The sequence below is a fragment of the Rhopalosiphum padi genome, chromosome 2 (genome assembly GCF_020882245.1).
Source record: "Rhopalosiphum padi isolate XX-2018 chromosome 2, ASM2088224v1, whole genome shotgun sequence".
Taxonomy (NCBI): domain Eukaryota; kingdom Metazoa; phylum Arthropoda; class Insecta; order Hemiptera; family Aphididae; genus Rhopalosiphum; species Rhopalosiphum padi.
Window position 1 is genome coordinate 4,700,760 of NC_083598.1, and position 21,109 is coordinate 4,721,868.

The window sequence follows — 21,109 nt, forward strand, 5'->3', positions numbered from 1 at the left end:
CATAGTATTTATATGGATTGGTTACAACGATGCTCGCGAGCCACATGCGGCTCTTGACGTCAAGCTAAGAGTACAATTATTAACTATTTTAATTATTTATAAACATCTCTTAACAATGTGGCTCGCTTAGAATTAGGTTCATAAATTTGCGGCTCCAAAAATTAATGTTAGTGGACACCCCTGGACTGTATATTAATAAAATGTAAAAAATTATAATAATTTTACGGGTAATTCAAAACTAAAATGTATATTCTAATTAATAGGTACGTGTAGGTGTGTGAATATACGTATATTATAACATTTATAGTCTAAGGCCCTGATTTTAGGTGTTCGTTCAATTTTATTTTACCTAGTGCTGAGATATATGTACTGTATATTGTATAATACGTTTTGTAGATAAAACTGTTCCTCGTAAAACTCCTTGGGTGGTTATTTTTTTTCGCTATAGTAGTTATTGATTTCGATTTGTTTTTTGTTCGTGGAAATAAGGTTTAAATAATTAAAATGGTTTGTCAAAATGTCAACTATTCATATTGAGAATAAAATACTAAATAGCTTTTTATAAAAAAACGTTATCAAAATCCTTGCTAAGATTCATAAATACACCGATTATTTTATTTTTATTATCTATACCTGTGGGTGTGTATAGTTATTTTATTAAGTACTTATGCTAGCGCGTCTTCAGTTTTTTTTAAATCGCCTGACTTGTGACTTCTGATAAGGAATTGTTATAACTATTTTTACAACTTTTATAATTTTTAAACAAATGGATCTTCAGTTTTAAATAAATATTATTATATATTAATATGTAAATATTAATTTTTTAAATTTCTTAAGAACAAGACTAGAAAATTTAACGACGCTAATAAACGAGTATGTATCGTAGTATCAAATTTTGTACAGCTTATTTAGTCCTAGAAGACAATTTATCAATCAACTACGTGGTAGAGGACACTTATTCATATTTCCCATTACTGTTTAACTATTTATTAGTGATGGGTCGAACTCTGATTTTTTAAATCGAACCGAACTTGAACCGAACTTTAAATTATTTTTTCGAACTCGAACCGAACCGAACCTTCATATTTTCTACCGAACCGAACCGAAACGAACCTAGAATCATTTTAAGTCGAACTCGAACTCGAACTCAATATTTTTTATCATTATTATTATAAATGATACATAAGGTGCCTGTTACAGTTTATAACTTTCTATCGCCAATAGTCTAATTATTTCTAAAAAATGATTATCAATTTTTATTTTTTTTAAATAAATTTTGAAGAATTGTACAAATATTTGGTCTCTGAACTATTGTGGTCAGTAAGTCAGGTTCGACAAATATTTTCAAGTTCGATTTTCGAACAGTCAAAGATGTTTGATAGTTCGGTTCGAATTTTTTTCGTGCCGAGTTCGAATTTCGAATCGAACCGAACATCAAGGGTTCGGTTCGGTTCGGTTCGAGATTCGAACAGTTCGACCCATCACTACTATTTATATATAATTACCATATTTTTAAAATAACTATTGCATTCCTCATTTTTATAAACATTTAGAACGTTTTATTTAGGTGTTCAAACTTATACTACTATATTATTATCATTAACTGCAGCGTATAATCTATTTTTGTTTCTTTATGAAAAAAATACAGTTATTTAGCTTTATATTTATAAATAATAAATATTTTCGATAAAAAATTTAAATACATATTTTAAAATATAACCCTTATATAATGATAATTACATACTTAAATACATAAACTTAGCACAGCATTAAACTTTTAGCTACAGTTACTATTAAAATGCACAATATAGTCATTAATCATTAGAATATACAAATGTAAAAAAAAAGTATATAAAACTTGATCATAATATATAAATAAATTATTAGGAAGAGATTCTCGGCGTGTTTTTGTTTTCTTCATTTTTTCTTGCTCGTTGTTTTCTGCCTTCTAAACTGTGATGAACACCATAAAACACATATATGATTACGCCTAAAAAAAAAAATAGGAATGTTCTAAAAATATATATAATACAGTTTAAAACTAAACTTTAGTGATTTATTGTGTTTGTTTTACGATCAAACACGATGATAATTGTGCATATTATGTAAACAACATACAAAATTAATTTTAACTTAAATGGAAAAAAAACTGTACATAACACGATATTTGTTGACTAGAATTTTATTTTGGTAGGTGTGTTTAGTAATAAAACAGTTTAAAGCCTTTCAAATCGCCTTTTTTATAATCTGTATTTATATCGTGTTTCGAAATTTATAAATTGTATGCTGTATACTACAGATTTTTGAAAAAAAAAAATTTAGATACTATTTGGTGACTGACAAACCGATTATTGACCCAATAAACGAAAATGTAATAATCGTTTTCGATCAGCACAATAATTATATATTTATGGTTTGTCATAAAATCATATTATGATCAATAAAACAACACAAAAGGTCCGTATAAAACCGTAAGTTATTTGTACGCAATACAAACCTAATACAAGCCCCACACCAAATCGTATCCACGTCTTGATACTGAGTTCCATCATAAGGTATAAGTTGAGAGTTATACTCACACACGGTATTAAAGGAACAAGTGGCACCTAAGTATAAATGAGATTTTAATACATGTCAATAACGATTAATCGTTTAAAATAAAATATAACTAAATATAAATGTACCTATATAAAATAATGTGGGTAGAACCGTAGACTGTAGAGGTGTTGTTTCGCATAGACGTCAATAATATTATTGACATTATGACAGTTAAGATAAACACTCGACCAAATACAACTGTTAGAAACTAACTAATAATAATAAGTTTTCTTACCCTAAACGCTAAGTTTTCTATTGCTTGTGGAAGTCTGTGCAACATTAGCATAGAAAGTAATGATACCGTGATCGAAACCCCGATTACAATTATTAACGGCAATTGGAACGCTCCTTCGTAACAGTCAATATTCACCATGCAAATGCAAAACACACACGCACTGAAAGCTACAACATATTAAAATAGTAAGTTCTAATATAAAGAAACTATATATTTATAATATTATAAAACAATATAAAAACAATATTATAATAAAATACAGTTTTCTCAAATTAAACAATTACAATAAAAAAATATGTATAAGGTATATTAAATTGTAATAAGTACGACATATAAATACAAATAAATTACTATTGAAATGTATTCAAACATACTGTAAACAAGTATCAATACTCTCGATATGTATTGAGTATTCGTGTTCGTTACTTTTGAGTTGAATAAACTGTACCATTTGTACATTTTATTGTCACCAGAACTACTGTCTATGTCCTGAATTGCCGTGTTATTGTCTCTGTACCTGTATTACATAAAACATTTAGCCCATGTAAAAAGTTTAAATATCATATTATCCGTTACATATTTCTAATAAAGATGAAATCATATTCAATTACAAGCATGTCAAGCAGTATATTTTTTATTCGACATATTATTAATCTAAGAACGATTTCACACTAAAATAATATAGAAATATTAGAAATTAATAATTGCACTCTTTGTTAAATAAAATATACATATCTTTATATCACAATGTTTTAAATAATATGAGTTTGATCAATAGCTATTATACGTGAAATAAAATTAAGATAAGTTCATATTATGAAAATCTGTTGTATACCAGATGTCAGATGATAATTTTAAATTTAAAACGCATAAAACCAAAATAATAATTTCGGTGTATTTTTTCTGAAAACCGCGCCAAAAATTATCGTGATTTAAAATTTAAATATGCGTAAGTCTATACTATAATCATAGCTAAAACCAGTTTATATTGTATAATACATATTTATACATGTTTATACTCAATTAAAAATGTATTAAATAAAATAAATGTATATATTATAATAGTTATAATTATAACTATGTTAATCGTGGATGTATATTTCAAAAATGTTGTTTCCTTTATTTTTCATAAGAAGCATTTTAGCTCCAGAATCACTTTTTGATGTTCACTCATTAGTGACACAACTATTGTGAAAAATATTATTATGTATATAATAATATATAAGTCATTTAAGAAATATTATTATTATTATTGTCGTACACACCTAAGGACCAGTAAACAGATACAAACGATCAAATACGATATGAGGGTGCCAATCGACGTCATGTCGACGAGCTGTTCGAGATTGAATATGGACGACAAAATGCCTAAAAAAAAAATATATATATATAAATAGTTTATCAGCTAAATTTGTGAAAGTGTTTATACGCATTGAAATATTTTACCGGCACCGATTCCACATATCATTGTGGCTATGACTGGCGTCTTGGTCTTTTCGTTAACCGTCGACAAGAATTCGAACAACAGACCGTCGCAGGACATGGCGTACAGGATTCGCGGTATTGGAAACAAACATCCCAATAAACTATACATAAGAAAACGATTATTATAAAATTACGTATTATCGAATAAAATACTAGACGATTTAATGACATTACGAGGTGAAAAGTGCAAATACTGCGCCACAAGTAACCATATACTTGATCACGGGCAAACCTAAGTTCTCGTAGATGACTGGAAACGGCGCGTTAGGGTCCTAAAACGGTTTTGACGACATACTTCAGTATTACACATATTATAAACAAATGCGGTGCATGATATATACCCAATTTGTGGATTTTAACCGTACCTGATCGTAATACGGCCACATAAGGGTCAACACTGACGCCACTACAGAGTACGCTGACGTGACAAACACCAGTGTCAAAACGATTGCCAGCGGAATCGTTTTTTTTCGGATTTTTTGTTTCTTCGCCTAAATAATGTATCCAACGATATTATTATTGATACATTTTAACGGGTTTAAAAATAATATATTTTTTGTTGAAACAAATTAATTATTACGGACCAGTTGTAGAAATAGATTCGAATCCAATGAATCCATAAAAGCATCTTGCCGCTCCTGCAATTATTCCACCCCAACCAAATGGTGCAAATCCGCCATTGCCACCGTCCACTCCTGGGGGAATTTCGCTTTTTGAAATATTCCAATTTGAAAATTTAACTGAAATCGGTTATTATTAATTGCTTTCATACTTAGGTATCAGTCGTTATAATATTATATATATTATATTGTATGTGTTACACGGACGTATACATACCAAAAAAAAGTCCACTCACGATGACTGTGCCGACGGTCAGTAAGTTAAATGTAGTGAACACTGTATTGAGAGTTGAAGACTTCCGAACTCCCCAAGCCATAACCACTGAAAATCGATATCAAACCGCATTATTATTTTATTTTATTACCCATGTATTAACTTTGTATGATTGTCAGTGAAATCATTATTAATATTTTCATAGCATTTCGTCATGACATATTACTGTGGGTAAAATAGGTATACGTTATTTTTTTGCGTCATCTGATTTATCTAATAATAAATAACTTCAAATGACTAATCTTAAGGTTTAAATTAATCTTAAAGAAAAAAATTCCCCATAGGTCAGGTAGATTATTTATATCTAGATTACTCGAATATACTAAATATTACACCATAAAATTAAGTTCTTATGAAATAAGTAGGCCACAAACGGTGTAATTATCATTTAATTTATTACAGCCGTAAATGATCAATATAATATAATATACTATAAGGTAGTCAATTGATAGTTACATGCAATAAACATGAGGAATAAAAACGACGCGACGTCTGGATATTCGCCCATAAACTGCATATGCATTGGAAAATGTGTTATCATGTACCTCTTTTGAGGATCACCGAGTAGAGAATCTAAGTAATTCGTCATGGCCTTGGCAGCGGATGCTGTACCTAAAAATGATAATCAAAGCGAGTTATTGTCAAATAGAAGTCGTAGATAATATATGTATAGTTTGTTGAATGATATTAAATAATTTTTATTTTAATGTGGCCAAAATATTATGTCATTTAAAATGTCGTTTCGACGTACCTATAGTGTGTTCAATAAACATGTTCCAACCAATAATAAAAGCGATAAATTCTCCAACAGCCACATAACTGTAAATATACGCAGATCCAGCTTTGGGTACACGACCGGCGAATTCGGCGTAACAAACTCCTAAAAGTAAATAATACAAAATCAATCGTTCGCCGTTTACTTACGATAAAACGGAATTATGCGATAAGACATAATATTATATACATTGGCCACAAAAACTGAAAAATACTAAACGCTTAAAATCGTTAAGTTGACATAACGATGTATATCATATGGCGTGACGAATGAATTAATTGTTAAGATGTCAGCGTACTGTTTGTTTTCGCTCTTTGGCTCACGTGACATGTACAATATTATAGACAAAACGCATTCACGCAAAATAATTTTATTTTCATGTGTTTGAGTTAAATTAGAGTAAAATCAGGTATTATAAAAATTAAAGAGAATAATATTTTAATAGAATCACATATTATTTTATCAATTTGTCTAGATATTGTCACAAAATAATTTAAGATCCATTTTTTAAATTTACAAAATAAAATAAAAATATAGTTTAAATAATAATAAACAATACAATCGACATGTCAAAGCTCTTGAAAATGGAATTCTTTATTATTTTTATATTAGGTGGTTTAATTCAATAGAGATCAATAATATTAACGACACAATTTCATAGCAACAAAAAGACAATGTGATTGCGATACGCACGGCAAATGACTTTTGAGACACAAGTTGGACTGGTTGTAAACTACTCAAAATTACAAATAACGATATTACGTTAATACGTTTTATCTAGGTCGTGTATGAGTCTTAAAGAGAAAACAAATATTACGCAGATAAACCTTTTAAAATATACAATTATTATATTTATAAAAACCGATAACGACACGCAATTAGATCATCGACAGATATATTGACTTAAGTACGGTACCGGCAAACGATGAGACGATCGCCGCTACGATGAAAGACAATACCACCGCTGGTCCAGCAATAGATTTGGCCACTGTCCCGGCCAACACATAGACGCCACTCCCTAACGTAGCGCCAATGCCCAAAGCAGTCAAATCGAAAATGGTCAACACCCGTTTCAGCTTGTCTTTTTCCAGTTTGGTTTCTACCGCAAATGTTTTTTTCCTACTCAATGTTTCAAAAAGCGTTTTTCCCTAAAAAAAAAAACACGGTGAACCAATAATTATAGTGCACCTATCATATTCCGTTATCGATAATAAGTCCAATAAGAAATGTATTTAAAGATTTAATGCATAATTTACCCTAAAAAATAGAAAAATATTAAGGCGGATACGAGGAAATTTTTATTGAATATTTAAATTAACAACAATAATTAATAATTATTATGGGTGCATAGGTAGGTAATAATAATTAATAATGTTCATTTTTAAAATATCTCCTCATCCTTAGTTCGCCGTTGTTACTCTCCTCGTAGTATATTCTTTTTTCGAAAACTCCATCTAATCTGGTTCTATTGGCACTCCTTTACTTATTACACCTCTAAACTTAAATTTTACAATCCAAAATACCCTTAAAAATTCATGTTTGGTCAATCCTTTTCTCGATTAACAGAATATTTAAGAAAAGCTACTCATCCAAACGACAAGAGTTGCCAACTAAAACCTGGAAATTCTCCTTTAGGAATATAATATCGTTATATAATATTATTATTACTATGCTTCTATTTATATTTGACTAACGCTCTATATATTATTATTAAATAATATAATATTATAATATTTTTTAAACGGTAAAATAAAAGATTTCATCACCCAACTTTCAGGATCACGTTTTTTTAAATATTAAAAACGGTATTATAAATATAATTTTATATTATATTGTCAAAAAACGAATACTTACCGACCACGAGTGAATCATGTTTATATAAAATATTAATTATATAATATACTGCTGTCACTCTGGATCTACAAGTCCAGAAATTGTACACGTTCACGATCCTCGTTGACATAAAAACTACGTGTGTCGTTAATAAACGGTTACAATGATGTATTGTATGATATCATTTTTTTTAGCGGCGGTTGTAAAATAAATCGATAATCGTCAACTTGGACACCGGCACTTCAGATTTGTGTAATCCTCTGTTCGGCTTTCAATTACTCATATAAAATATGTCTTAAATGTATTTCCTACCGAGTTTATAGTATAATATTACGCTGATCTGATATCTATGAGGCAAGTGGGTCGGACGGGAATAATCTTAGGTAATAATTATTTAATTTATTCTCTTCGAAAATATTAAAAATAAACAAACGAAAGTGACTTATTTCCGCGATTAAGTCCGACCAGTTTTAAAAAAAAAATGTATCGCATTTATATAATATTTATTTAATATCACAACATCTGCTGTATGATAACCGAAACCTATGTAGCTGTGGGTTAAATCTACTACTATTTAGCTTGTAATAAATTATAATGTCAATTAATTTATAGTTACATAATTTAAGTTAAAAATACGAATCTTCAAAAAACACGAGTAATAGAAATAACATATCACACCATAGACGATTGTTTACAAAATGATTCGAGTGAGCTTATCTCATCGATATTCTAGTCCAAAATTAAAATTATTCGCCTTATACTTAAAAATTACTATCTGTTTGCGATGCTATTCAAAATTATTTTCCAGCTGATTTCAAAAAAAATGTCTAAAGTACCTATAAAAAATGTGTCATTATTCATTGTTGATGCTGACAAGATGAGTTTAGAATATTTTATTTTATGTAAAGAATTTTAACAATAATATTAAAAATAGGTCGAACAATATTTTCCTTAAAGTCCTTTGTGATATATATATATATATCACAGAAATTAAATAATTTACTGGTAAGTTTCATATAGATATAATTTTAACTATAGTATGAAGATATAAAATACATAACTAATTTATATATAAACTTTATATAATTTAGTAATTATACGATAAATATTTAGTAAATAAAATTAATGTAAAACACAATTTTGTAATTTGTAATATTATGAGTATGTTATAATAATAAATAAAAATTACAAATGCGTGTAGCTGGTAAAATAAATACGAAACCAGTGAATTTATTGGAAATATATTAGTGCATTAATAACGTATTTATTAATGCACTTGAGATGTTAATATGTTAATTATAAAATACGATTGTTCTATTACAATATGCTTACGAAATATTTGTATTTATTGGTGTATATGAATGGATCAATTTAATAATAAATTACATCACACCAATACACATGTTTTTCATTAGATACGTTAACTACGATTCCGATAAAATGTATTATAGAAATATTGTCAAAGTTATTTCTGTTTTCAGTTAAATCTAGTAAATTATAGTTGCTAATACAAAATTAAAAATATAAAAATCATATTATGAGGAAAAAAGAATAAAAATTAAATGAAAACTTCTGGTGTTTCAATACTACCGTTTCCGACCAATAAGTACATCGCGTGTAAGTATTATTATAAATTATAAATTATAATATACTTTATATTCAAGTATATTATATTGTATTAATAAAAATTCATTCATTATTAATTACAATCAAGACACAAAAGAGTGAATAAGTTAGATATAAGCCAGTGAAATTAATACTTTTTTTTTTGTTTTTATTCGCATTTCATTCGTTTATAACGAGTAGATTTTGAGTTTAATATCGATTTTAAAATTAAGATAATTTAAAACTAAACATATTTTACAATAAAAATAATAATCTTTGGCTTTTATGAGATTTTTGGCCATCTATTGCCATAATCACAGGATAATATCAAAAAGAATCATAGATCATAATTTGCGGACTCTATCATTTCTAAAAAGCCACCAAAGAAATAAATTAACTGTTAATAAAATAAATTAAACCAACGATGTTTTGGTTCTGAAATGTGAAAACCTAGAAATAATTAATGCACGTGTATATTGACTTATTACTATTAATATTATAATAATTTTTCGCTGGCTTTATTCACTGCTCAAGTTTTCATATCATCAAAATTTTTTCAGTAAATCTATAAAAATTATGTTTATAATATAATCTATTGAGGAGAATTTAGATTTTAAGGAATACACACTTGCTCATAATATTACAACTGCATACAATTTATTGTTTTTATTTAATATTGAGTAATCAGTATATCTAATAGAATAAAAATGTATTTTATTAATATTATTAATAATATGAAAATATTGAAGTACCTACTATCTGCTATTAAAAAATAAAGATTTTACTACACTAATGAAATATGTAAACATAGAGTTGGAATTATTTATGCTCTCACTCAGCACTGACAATTATTGGAAATAATTTGAAAAAAAAAATGACCGTTATAGTTACTAGTTAAGTAATATACTAAACACTGAAAGTTGCATAATGCAATACAATTCTAATTCGAGCTTTTGATATCTTTATTCAATTAGTCGACTTATTAATATTCATTATTTTTCTCTTTGATTTCTTAAAAATTGGTAATTGTTGATTATAGATTATGCATTACTAATGTATTAAGCCATGGTATTGTATTTCTTCGTTCAGACAGATAATATACCATCCGCAAGTTTATCTATTATTATTATATACATAATATTGTACTGTTGATTCCATTATTAAAACATTAAATACAATATTTTATAATAATTTAACAATGCAAGATGGGTGATGTATTTATTTTTTTTTATCAAGGACGAGTTTAGGTGTTCGTTATAAGTAGGTATGAAACATTTTGTTTAAAATGATGTAATTAAGTACCACTTATACACGGTGTCATGGTGTAACTATGTAACAATGATGTACAGGATGATTCAATAAATATGCTCACCCTAATTTTTTTAATTCAATTATAGTATATAAGGGAGGTTCTCTTTTAAAAAAAAAAAGAAGTCTTATCTACCATAAAATAGTAAACATTTAATAACGCAAATTGATAGTTTAGCTATAAGTGATTATTGTTTGTTTAAATAAGTACCTGGATAAATCAATGGCGTATTTGAGGCGGTGATGGGTTATTGTCTTTTTACATTTATAATTTTTTTAGATGTTATAAATTTTATAAATTATAATTTAATTAATAATTATAGTGGACTCAATAATTTATTACAAGTCGTATACTGAAACAAAAGTAATACGGGAGAGAAAGCAATGATAACATGATCCTTAGATTTTGATTTAAAAAGAAAAAAAAATCACTCGATAATTAATGTAATTTGTATTAAATAAGCTTACATAACCCTCACGCTCCACATACACACTAAATCAGGACAAATACGCCATTGGTATACTATTAATATAATAATTAGGATTTGATTGCCCTAGAGATGGAAAATCTATACTAAGACGCAGCCACATTTAAACTGCAAGGAAAATATATATTTTTTAATTTTATTGTTAAATCGTCAATTTAATAAAATATATAAGTAAAAAATAATTTTTATTATTTATAACAATAATATAGTTACCTATTAGTCATACAATTTTAAAAACCAGAAAGTTATTTTCATATATATTTTGTATTTTTAAAGTTTATTTTTTACGTGGACGCAATCAAATCAAAACTAATGAATACATTTACGGATAAAGTAAAGTCCCTGCTTGTGTTTCATTAAAACAAATAAAATACACACCTAACATTAAAAATTATCCAATCATAAACAAAGACAAAAAACTTCAAGTTAGGTTTCAGATGCAATTAAAAAGGTGTTAATATTATGAAAATTAAAATATAGTCTAAAAAATATGCACAACTGAATATACAACTTAAAAATTTAATTCTCACTAAATTGTACAATTTTTTTTTAGCAAATTTCACCATTACACTGTCTCATAAAATTGTTTTTATAGATATATGAAAATAAATGGAACGTAACATTTTATAAAACCTTAAATTATAAACTTTGTCATGTAAGTAGGTGAATCAAAAAGGTCCCCCGCGTCTGCCCTAGAAACATATATTATTACTGCTCACAAATTAATTACTATACAAAGTATAGAACGAGATTATGTTTTCTAAGAAATATTCCACGTATCTCCTCTCCCTCGTTGATGTAAAAATCTATAAAGTGTGTTGTGTATACGATTTTTTAATTATTTACTTTGAAAAGAGTTTCAATCGGGATAAAATATGAAAATTTGGCTAGGTTGGCTCTGCAGCGAAGTTCGTGACAATGAATATTCGTATTACGTCAGATATTTTGTCTGTGAAAAACACAACAAAATAGATTTATTATATTTGTATGGCGTGTAAAATGTGTGTTTATATTATCGTCGGCTTCTTGAATGGGTATAACGTGACCCAATACAATGTAAATGTCTTATATTTTAACGAAGATTGATACACTAAAAAACTAATGGTTTAAATATATTCGTATAAAATGGTTTATGTCCAAAAATATTATTATATAATATCGTTTCAGAATTATATTGAAAGAAAGGATCCGTTTCGGGTAAAACGATTAGAAAGGAATAATAATAATACACAGAAATTATAAAAAATAACGATGAGAAAGTTATTGTAGATAATTCATAATATTAGATGGAATACATTGTGCAGGACTGCATGAATTTAAAAATTTGGTAATTTAAAATATTGGAATAAATATTATTTCAAACGAGCTGTGGCGAAAATATTAATAGTCATTACAATAGTACAACACAGCACAACATTAGGTTGTAATTTATTATATTAATTCATAAAAATACAAAATTGCAATTTTCAGGTGTAATACTGCAAATGGTCCTATATAATTATAACAATATAAAATTATAAGCTATTATAAATGCAAATATTTTATTACATTTATTTTATTATGCAAAAAATCAGTTAGGGATTTTCATTTCTTGTTTGTGTTCTTTATCATTAATTACTCGTTGTTTATATCCTTCCAAACTATTGTGAACTCCATAAAAAGCATATATCAATAATCCTATAAAATAAATAAATTCACATCAATATCATCATATTTTTATGGTTTTAAATGTTTTAATAAATAATTATTAAACTATATTTTTCTTAGTTATTGTTATTTATATTAGAAATACTGGTAGTCATCTGAGTCTCTAAGGCCATTGGCTGATTTTAATTTTTTGCATATTATTATTATTTTTTAATAATTTGTTTTTATGATAAAAATATTTCTACCAGAAAAGTGTATAAATTCATAAATCTGCTCAACTGATTATTAAATTATCAATATATTTTTCAATTGTTTTAAACCAATAATTTTGTACTCCTTTTAGCATAGGTATATTATAATTATTTAATAAATATATCATATTGTTAGTTATTAATCAAATGATGATCATTTTTTATTTGTTTGTGCAGTTAATAAAACTATTGTAGTATTGTGCCATTTTTATAGATAATAAATCAATTAAACTAAAAAGAATTAGAACAACCTAATGTAATAAATGTATGCTTACTTACAACGTTATCGTGAAATCGGGCTTTTCCAGTATTAAAATTTAAATAAACTATAAAATGTATATTGTGATCTAGCGAATTTAAAATAAATAAATTTATAACTAACTAGCCCGGGCCCCGGAAAATCAATATTTCTTTGTAAACAATATTGTTATATTTGCATGCATTTAAATAAAAGAAATTGTTGTGTATCTTACGAGTATGCACATATAATAATTAAAATATTAATATTATATAAAATTAAATAAGTTCTTTTTAGCAGTACTTAACCAATGGGATCATCAACTGAACCCAATACGTCAATATAACATTGATGGCTTGTGCATTTTCCGAAATTAACAAGTACTAACAACGCACAATTATTTGTATGCACTTAGGTGGAAATATATAAATATGCAGCTACATTTTGTTAGTCGTTGTATGCTATCAGTATATTGTGTCAAATAAATAGAAATATAATCCGTTTAGACACATCAATACATACCTACTATAATACCAACACCAAATCTCATCCAAGTCTTGACATTCAGCTCCATCATTAGATATAAATTAAGAAGTATACTCAAACATGGCACTAAAGGAACGAATGGTACCTAAAAAAAAAAAAAATTTACAAAACATGATAAAAATATTATAAATAATTATCAATTAAAATATTAATATGTTATTTATATATTTTTTTTCGAACTAGAATATTTTTCGAGTACTTAGATACATAAAAATTGAATTTTGGATGAGTAGATTAAAAGTTAGAAATATTTAAAGTTTTAATTAGTAAAATTAAGTGATACTACAGGTACTTTCTTAAAATGTTGGTCCACGCTACTCCGCTCATCTACATTTTAAATACTTATAACTATCGGAGTATACGTAGATAAGTCTTCTAAATATTAAATGCAACAATCCCATAAAAACTAGTTATATACAATAAATATATTATACTCTTTCTTACTCTAAATGATAGACTTTCGACAGCTTGTGGTAGTCTACATAACATTAACAAGGAAATCAATAAGAATGCGATCGAAATTCCGATTACGATAGTCAGCAATAAATGCAAAGGGCCTTCGCAACCATCAACGTTCGTCATACAAATGCAAAACACAAACGCGGCAAACGCTGTGACAATAGGACATAATAAAAACAGAATATTATAAAATGTTCAAAAGATAAAATATCACTGGCAATAATAACGTACTGTAAACAAGTATCAGAACTCTCGACACGTATTGAGAATCCGAGTTGATCAGTCCTGTGTTCGATGCATTCCACCACTTGTAAAGTATATGAACTTCGGAGTTGTCCAAGTCCTGACCGTCCGTATTGTTGTTTTTATACCTTGACGACAAACAAAGCGAGTAAAATAAGACAAACTAAAAATCATAAACGTTTGTAAATTATATAAATAAACTGTGATATACGAATCCATAAACATATTATATTTTTTGTATGTAAACAATAATAAACGCCCGTCTACGACTACGTCGGTATTCGTCTGAATAAATACTCACAGTATACCGGTCTGGAATATCGATCAAGGAATAATCTAATTCTACCTCAACACTTCAATAAATATTGTACGCGTTAGTATATTGTAGGCAGCAACTTATTTGCGCACAATCTATAATCTTTACCCGAAAAATCGGAACTCGTTTGCGCGCACGAAAATAATTATATTTCATCTCGGTGACAGATGGGCACTGATAATCGTCGATAAAGAGTACGGAAATGTTATTAAATTCCTTACAAACAGTAAGGAGTCAATAGAACCAGTTGAACATCGCATAAACTTATGGTCAAAATATACATCTGGCGAAATAGACCAAATTAAATACATACAAATAATGGGAAACTCTTAAAACAACGGGAAAAGTCTAAAAGGTAAATGTGCGCAAACCATGTGTATGGTTAGGGCTCAACTGTTCCCAAACGAGTGGCAGTTTTATGCCCAAACAAGTTGTCTTTTTGGCACGTGTGCGCAAACCAGTAACGCTACCGCCCATATTGTACACACCTGAGTATCAATATGCACACGCAGACCATCAGATACGACATGAGCGTGCCGATAGACGTCATCTCGACGAGTTGTTCGAGATTGAACATGGACGACAACAAGCCTGGAAAAACCGTTTTGACGATAAATATTCAAAGGTCATTATAACATCGCAGAACTATTGTGCGTTTAACCCTTCTTACCGGTGCCGACTCCGCAAATCATTGTCGCTAAAACAGGAGTTTTGGTTTTTTCGTTGACCCTTGACAAACACTTGAACAAAAGACCGTCGCTGGACATGGCGTATAAGATTCGCGGTATAGGAAACAAACAACCCAACAAGCTTCGAGTGCGATAAAATCATAACAATAACGTAGTGTTAGAAAAAAATTGGCAAGAAAAACAATAATCATGATGTTACAAAAAAAAAAAAAAAAAATACAACGATTAATATTATTACGTTGTCATCAGAGCGAACACTGCACCGCAGGTAACCATGTATTTGATGATTGGCATTCCCATGTTCGCATAAATGACCGGCAGAGGTGCGTCCGGGTCCTAAGACAATAATGATGACTAATTATTACATCCTAGTGACCTCGCGGAGAACCGAGGGTCGGAAACCTTTTTTTCGAATAAAGGCTAAAAACGCATATAAATTCGATCAGAGGTTACAAAAAAATATAACTTTTTTTAAGCACACAAGTGGTGATTATTTATTAATTATTATGATTTATTTTTTAGTTAAACGGACATGATATACCTACTGCAGTTTTAAAAACTTTACAACGATTACACTGTACAATTTATATTGTACATCATTGCTCAATGTTCTGCATTTCTGCATAAAAGTAAAAAAAATGATTTGACAAAAAAACACCGATTTCACATCCCCAAAGACACTAAGTCTAATAACGATCTCGTTATGGATTGTATTGCTTATTTTTATATAAATCTTATGAATTCGTCTATAAGCGGCAAATACGACTTGCGGACCGCGGCCTGCGGGTCGCCGACCTCGATAGACTTAGACCATAATATCAATGTTTTAATATTACTATACCTGATCATAATAAGGCCACATCAAAGTTAACACCGACGCTACGCTAGAGTATGCCAACGTGACGAAGAACAACGATAATACGATCGCTAAAGGAATGGTTCTTTTTGGATCTTTGGTCTCTTCGCCTAAAAATATACAATTTATAACAGTTAATATGTATTAAAAAATAACTGTAATAAACACGCGTCAATGTATTAATATTGCAGTTATGTAAACATATTTTATATGAGTGTGTGTGTGTAAAAAAGAGAGAGTGTGCGTGTGAATAATTTGTATATATAATATGTATTTATCGTACAGGTGGCTACAAATCCATACTTGTTGATGGTTCTGAAATTATTGTTTAAAAAAAATAATAATAATAAAGTCATACCTGTAGTTGCGATAGAATCGAATCCAATAAACCCGTAAAAACATCTAGCAGCGCCTGCGATTATTCCCTTCCAACCGAATGGTGAAAATCCTCCGTTGCCGCCATCCACTCCAGGTGGAATTTCACTTTTTGGAATATTCCAATTGGATAGTTTACCTGAAATCAGTAAAGTACTCACTTGTTTTACTGTCACAACTATAGGTGATAAATGTTGAAAAGAAATTACTTACCCAAAAAAAAACCACTAGCGACTACTGTAGCCAAAGTCAATAAGTTCAACGCGGTAAACACTTTATTGAGGGTCGAAGATTTCTTGACACCCCAAGCCACAATTACTGAAAAATTATATACATGCATAGATATTATTATTATAATCAGTACATAATAATTTCTTACCTACTATGAAACTACCATGAGATTAGATTTTTGTTTATTAATTTATTAATTTATTATTCTTTAATATTATAATCTATTTGAATAACCCGTTTTAAGAAATATTCAAATATGTATTACTGTTTAAGTATTTAACTTATTGTCTTATTGCACAAATGAACGAAATAACAAATATTAACATTAAGTTTCATGAAAACAACAATCACTTGAAAATATTAATAAAATCATTACACGCAATAAATATGACGAAAAAAAATGATGCGAAATCTGGATATTCGCCCAAAAAATCCACATGCATTGGAAGATGTTTTTTAAAATATCTTTTTTGAGGATCTCCAAGTAACGCATCTAAATAATTAGTCATTGCTTTGGCGACAGAAGCTGTACCTATAAAACAAAAAAATATTAAAGTAGCAATTTACTTAGAAAACTATACATATTTTATACATTGTAAAATTATTCATTTTAAATGTCATTCGAATTGATTATTTTTTATTCGACAACTCACCAATAGTGTGTTCGATGTACAAAGTCCAACCAATAAAAAACGCAATAAATTCTCCAACAGTCACATAACTATAAATATATGCGGATCCAGCTTTGGGTACACGGCCAGCGAATTCGGCGTAACAAACTCCTAAAAAACAAAATAAATCGATTTTCAGTGAATTATTATCAAAACCAGCATGTAAAAAAAAAATACATTTTACTAATAAAATTTGCTTTGTACTCTGTGGTACAGTGATATTTTATTTTGAATAAAATTAACCAACTTGATTAATTACTTAAATAATAATTTGTTAAAATTGTTAAAATAAATCAATTAAACACAATTTTATAGCATATAGCTGTAGGATGATTACTTAAACAGCGAACAATATCGAGACTTTGAACATTCTAAACCAAATTATTGCTACAATAGCCAGAAAAGAGAACGGACACTTTTAACATATTTTATATTATATTATTGTGGTATAGAAAATCGTCATTGGTATAAATGTATAATATTGATTGGTACGGATACGTTGACTCGAACAGTGCAGTACGATAGCCAAAAGGTACCTGAAAACGATGAGACGATCGCCGCTACAATGAAAGATAATACTACCGCTGGTCCAGCGATAGATTTGGCTACCGTCCCGGCCAACACGTATACGCCACATCCCAACGTGGCACCAATGCCCAGAGCGGTCAAGTCAAAGATATTCAACACTCGTTTCAACTTTTCTTTTCCTGGTTCGACTTCATCAGTGAACGTTTTCTTTCTGCACAGCGATTGATACAGCTTGTGGTTCTGTATCGAATAGTAAACAACACACTTGATGAAGAAAATTAATCGATTAAAAAAATGTCAACATACAATTATTTTAAAACGATTTTTTTTGGTCGTAATAACGTGAAGAATAAATATTAATCGAATCTGATTAAATATTTTTAGGATCCTATATCACATTATAATCATTATATTATATTATAGTGAACAAACATATTTTTTTCCCGTTGTCCTATAATGGCTTTAACAATAACGTAAAGCAATGGTTCCCAATATTAGCATTAAAAATGTTTTCGTTAGTAAAGAGTGTATCAAAAAGAACGGTAGATTTAAAACTGCTATAGATCAAATTTATTTATATAAAAATATCAAAAAAAAACATCATTCTCTTCAGATGAGGTTTAGATTTAAAGATGAAAAAAAATATTGGGCATACGGCTCGCTACTAGCCCTAACACGACTCGGTTCATGAAATCACTCGATCATGTGATCATTGATCTTTAAGATCCAACAAATTGCGCGGTTTTTTTCTGGTAAACTTGTGACTTAGTGTATCCTCATAGAAAAATCACACGGTGTTAAATCGCAAGATCGAAATGGGCAGGTTTGGTGTTTGGACATGTTCTCTAATAACTTAATGGGGTAATATTTGATTGGGTGATGAAGTATTCATGAACGAAGTGATCGTGTGTAGGGCATGTAAGGGGGGGAGGTTATATTATGCACAATATTATTTTTTCATGTTTAAACCTCAACCTCTTCTGAAGAGAATTATGTTTTTTTTTTTGGTATTTTTATATAAATAAATTTGATCTATCCTGCGTTCTTTTTGAGACACTCTATATTTAAAGAAATGTCTCACTTTCTGAGCAAGTATATGTTTCAATTTTATTTAACATTAAACTAAGAAAAAATGTTTAATCTATAATCGCCTGTGTCGTGAACGAGTACTCTCGGTTTAGTCCTTCGCTTAAGCACGATCATTGACTACTTCTCTGATACAAATCCACCGCGAATTATTCGCGGACAACCTATTAGAAAGAAATAACCTATCCTAACCTGGGAATCACTGGGGAAAAGTACACGGAATTGAATTTTTTTTTCATGTCGCAGAACTAAAACTATTATTTTTCATACTTTAATTATTAACTTATATTTTATGCATTTTGCATATATTTGTACACTAGTACCACATACAGTTTTTTCATTATTTTATGAATATAGATAACAACACAAAAATTGTCCATTATACTTGTATAAATTAATAAATAACTTATTTTTTATGATATAGAAGGTATAAATATTAATATGTATTTATTTTAAATTTGTATTTTTGTTCAGTCGAAAAATTTTAAAAATAGTAAGTAACATAACCTAACCTGATTCTCTAATTAGTTAATAACTATAATAACTCTTTACACAAATAATTTTTTTTTTTTTTTTATAATATTATAATTATTTTTTACCAAACGCAGTTAGTATATTTCTTGTTAGTAAATTATTAAAAACGTGTATAATACTATATTTTTACACGGTTACATATATGATGTTAAACAAATACACAACTTACAGACCACGAGTTTCTCATGTTGAATTATGCGCAAAATGGAATCCGTCCAAAGTGAACTCGTTATAACATTAATTTCGAATATTGTGCGATACTAGGCATTTAGGCATATATCCGGCAATCGGTCGAAGTCGGTTGCAAAACTATCCCCTGAAAATACCTACCTTAAATAATACTAACGTCAATCAATGATACAATTTAAAAAACAACTTATCAGTAATTTACACAACAGTACTTCACATTTACATAATTCGTCGTTCAACTGACAGCAATAGAGTTCAATTATATACGCTCAAGATCGAAAAATATAGGAATTAATGTGCTGATACCATTATGATTAGTGAGCTTTAATAGAGAATAATCTTCAACTGCTTAGTGGTATTGTTATTTGTTGGCCTCAACAATATGAAAAAAACAAAACGAAATCGATTACTCATTTCTGTAAATTAACTAGTCGACCGGATTTTTAAACTTTTATTTATTAGGTAGGTAATCATTTTTCAATAATATATTTATATTCGAATGTATTATAATTTCCTTTTTATAAAAAGAATAATATAATGTTATAATACGACTATTTCCATATACCAAACACCACCAATAAATCTATAGTCACTATATATTATAAGTGAGATATGTTATTAGTTAACTGTTATGCCCAATAAACGCAAACTTTATTCAATTCTCAATCTAAAGTTAGGGATACTTAAGTCTTAAGTACAATGATTTCTGCACCCCTCCCCCCGAAAATGTCGTCCATATAACAGGGTCACCTATTGCAGATTTACTCAGAATCTGAAATGGCTCTATTTTGCATTAAGTATAATTTTATAAAAAATAAATTGCGACATGATTAAACACATAATTTTTCCTTAATAAATATAGATAAAGTTGAACAATATTTAACAAACACGCCTAAAAATACAAAAAAAAAAAAAATTATAAACTCGCTTATTTAGCCACTTAGGCATTAAAACGTACTTGACTTGTTAATCTCGTGACTCTATACAATAATACACATCGTCATAACTATTATATTGTTATTTGCTTTC

General features: G+C 28.5%; 1 protein-coding gene and 1 pseudogene across 1 annotated transcript; both read right to left on the minus strand.

Annotated features, from left to right (window-relative positions):
• Nucleotides 1–1,706: 1,706 nt before the first annotated feature.
• On the minus strand, nt 1,707–8,076 carry LOC132922243 (cationic amino acid transporter 2-like; annotated as a pseudogene).
• A 4,541-nt stretch (nt 8,077–12,617) lies between these two features.
• On the minus strand, nt 12,618–20,335 carry LOC132922072 (cationic amino acid transporter 2-like). The gene is made up of 14 exons (XM_060985393.1): nt 20,061–20,335; nt 18,280–18,511; nt 17,726–17,854; nt 17,449–17,604; nt 17,055–17,159; nt 16,825–16,980; nt 16,452–16,576; nt 15,849–15,946; nt 15,592–15,731; nt 15,410–15,512; nt 14,594–14,733; nt 14,348–14,514; nt 13,880–13,988; nt 12,618–12,898 (listed from the first exon to the last, which is right to left on the minus strand). The coding sequence occupies exons 1-14, from the start codon at nt 20,076–20,078 to the stop codon at nt 12,792–12,794; spliced, it is 1,785 nt and encodes a 594-aa protein (XP_060841376.1). The 5' UTR covers nt 20,079–20,335; the 3' UTR covers nt 12,618–12,791.
• Nucleotides 20,336–21,109: the final 774 nt, after the last annotated feature.

Bases quoted from the DNA above. Each gene is read 5' to 3' on its own strand.
- LOC132922072 (XM_060985393.1), bottom strand. The intron at 17,605-17,725 runs GTGAGTTGTCGA...TTTGTTTTATAG, and splicing joins GTACATCGAACACACTATTG to GTACAGCTTCTGTCGCCAAA. The intron at 14,734-15,409 runs GTGTGTACAATA...TTTGTCGTCAAG, and splicing joins GTGTGCATATTGATACTCAG to GTATAAAAACAACAATACGG.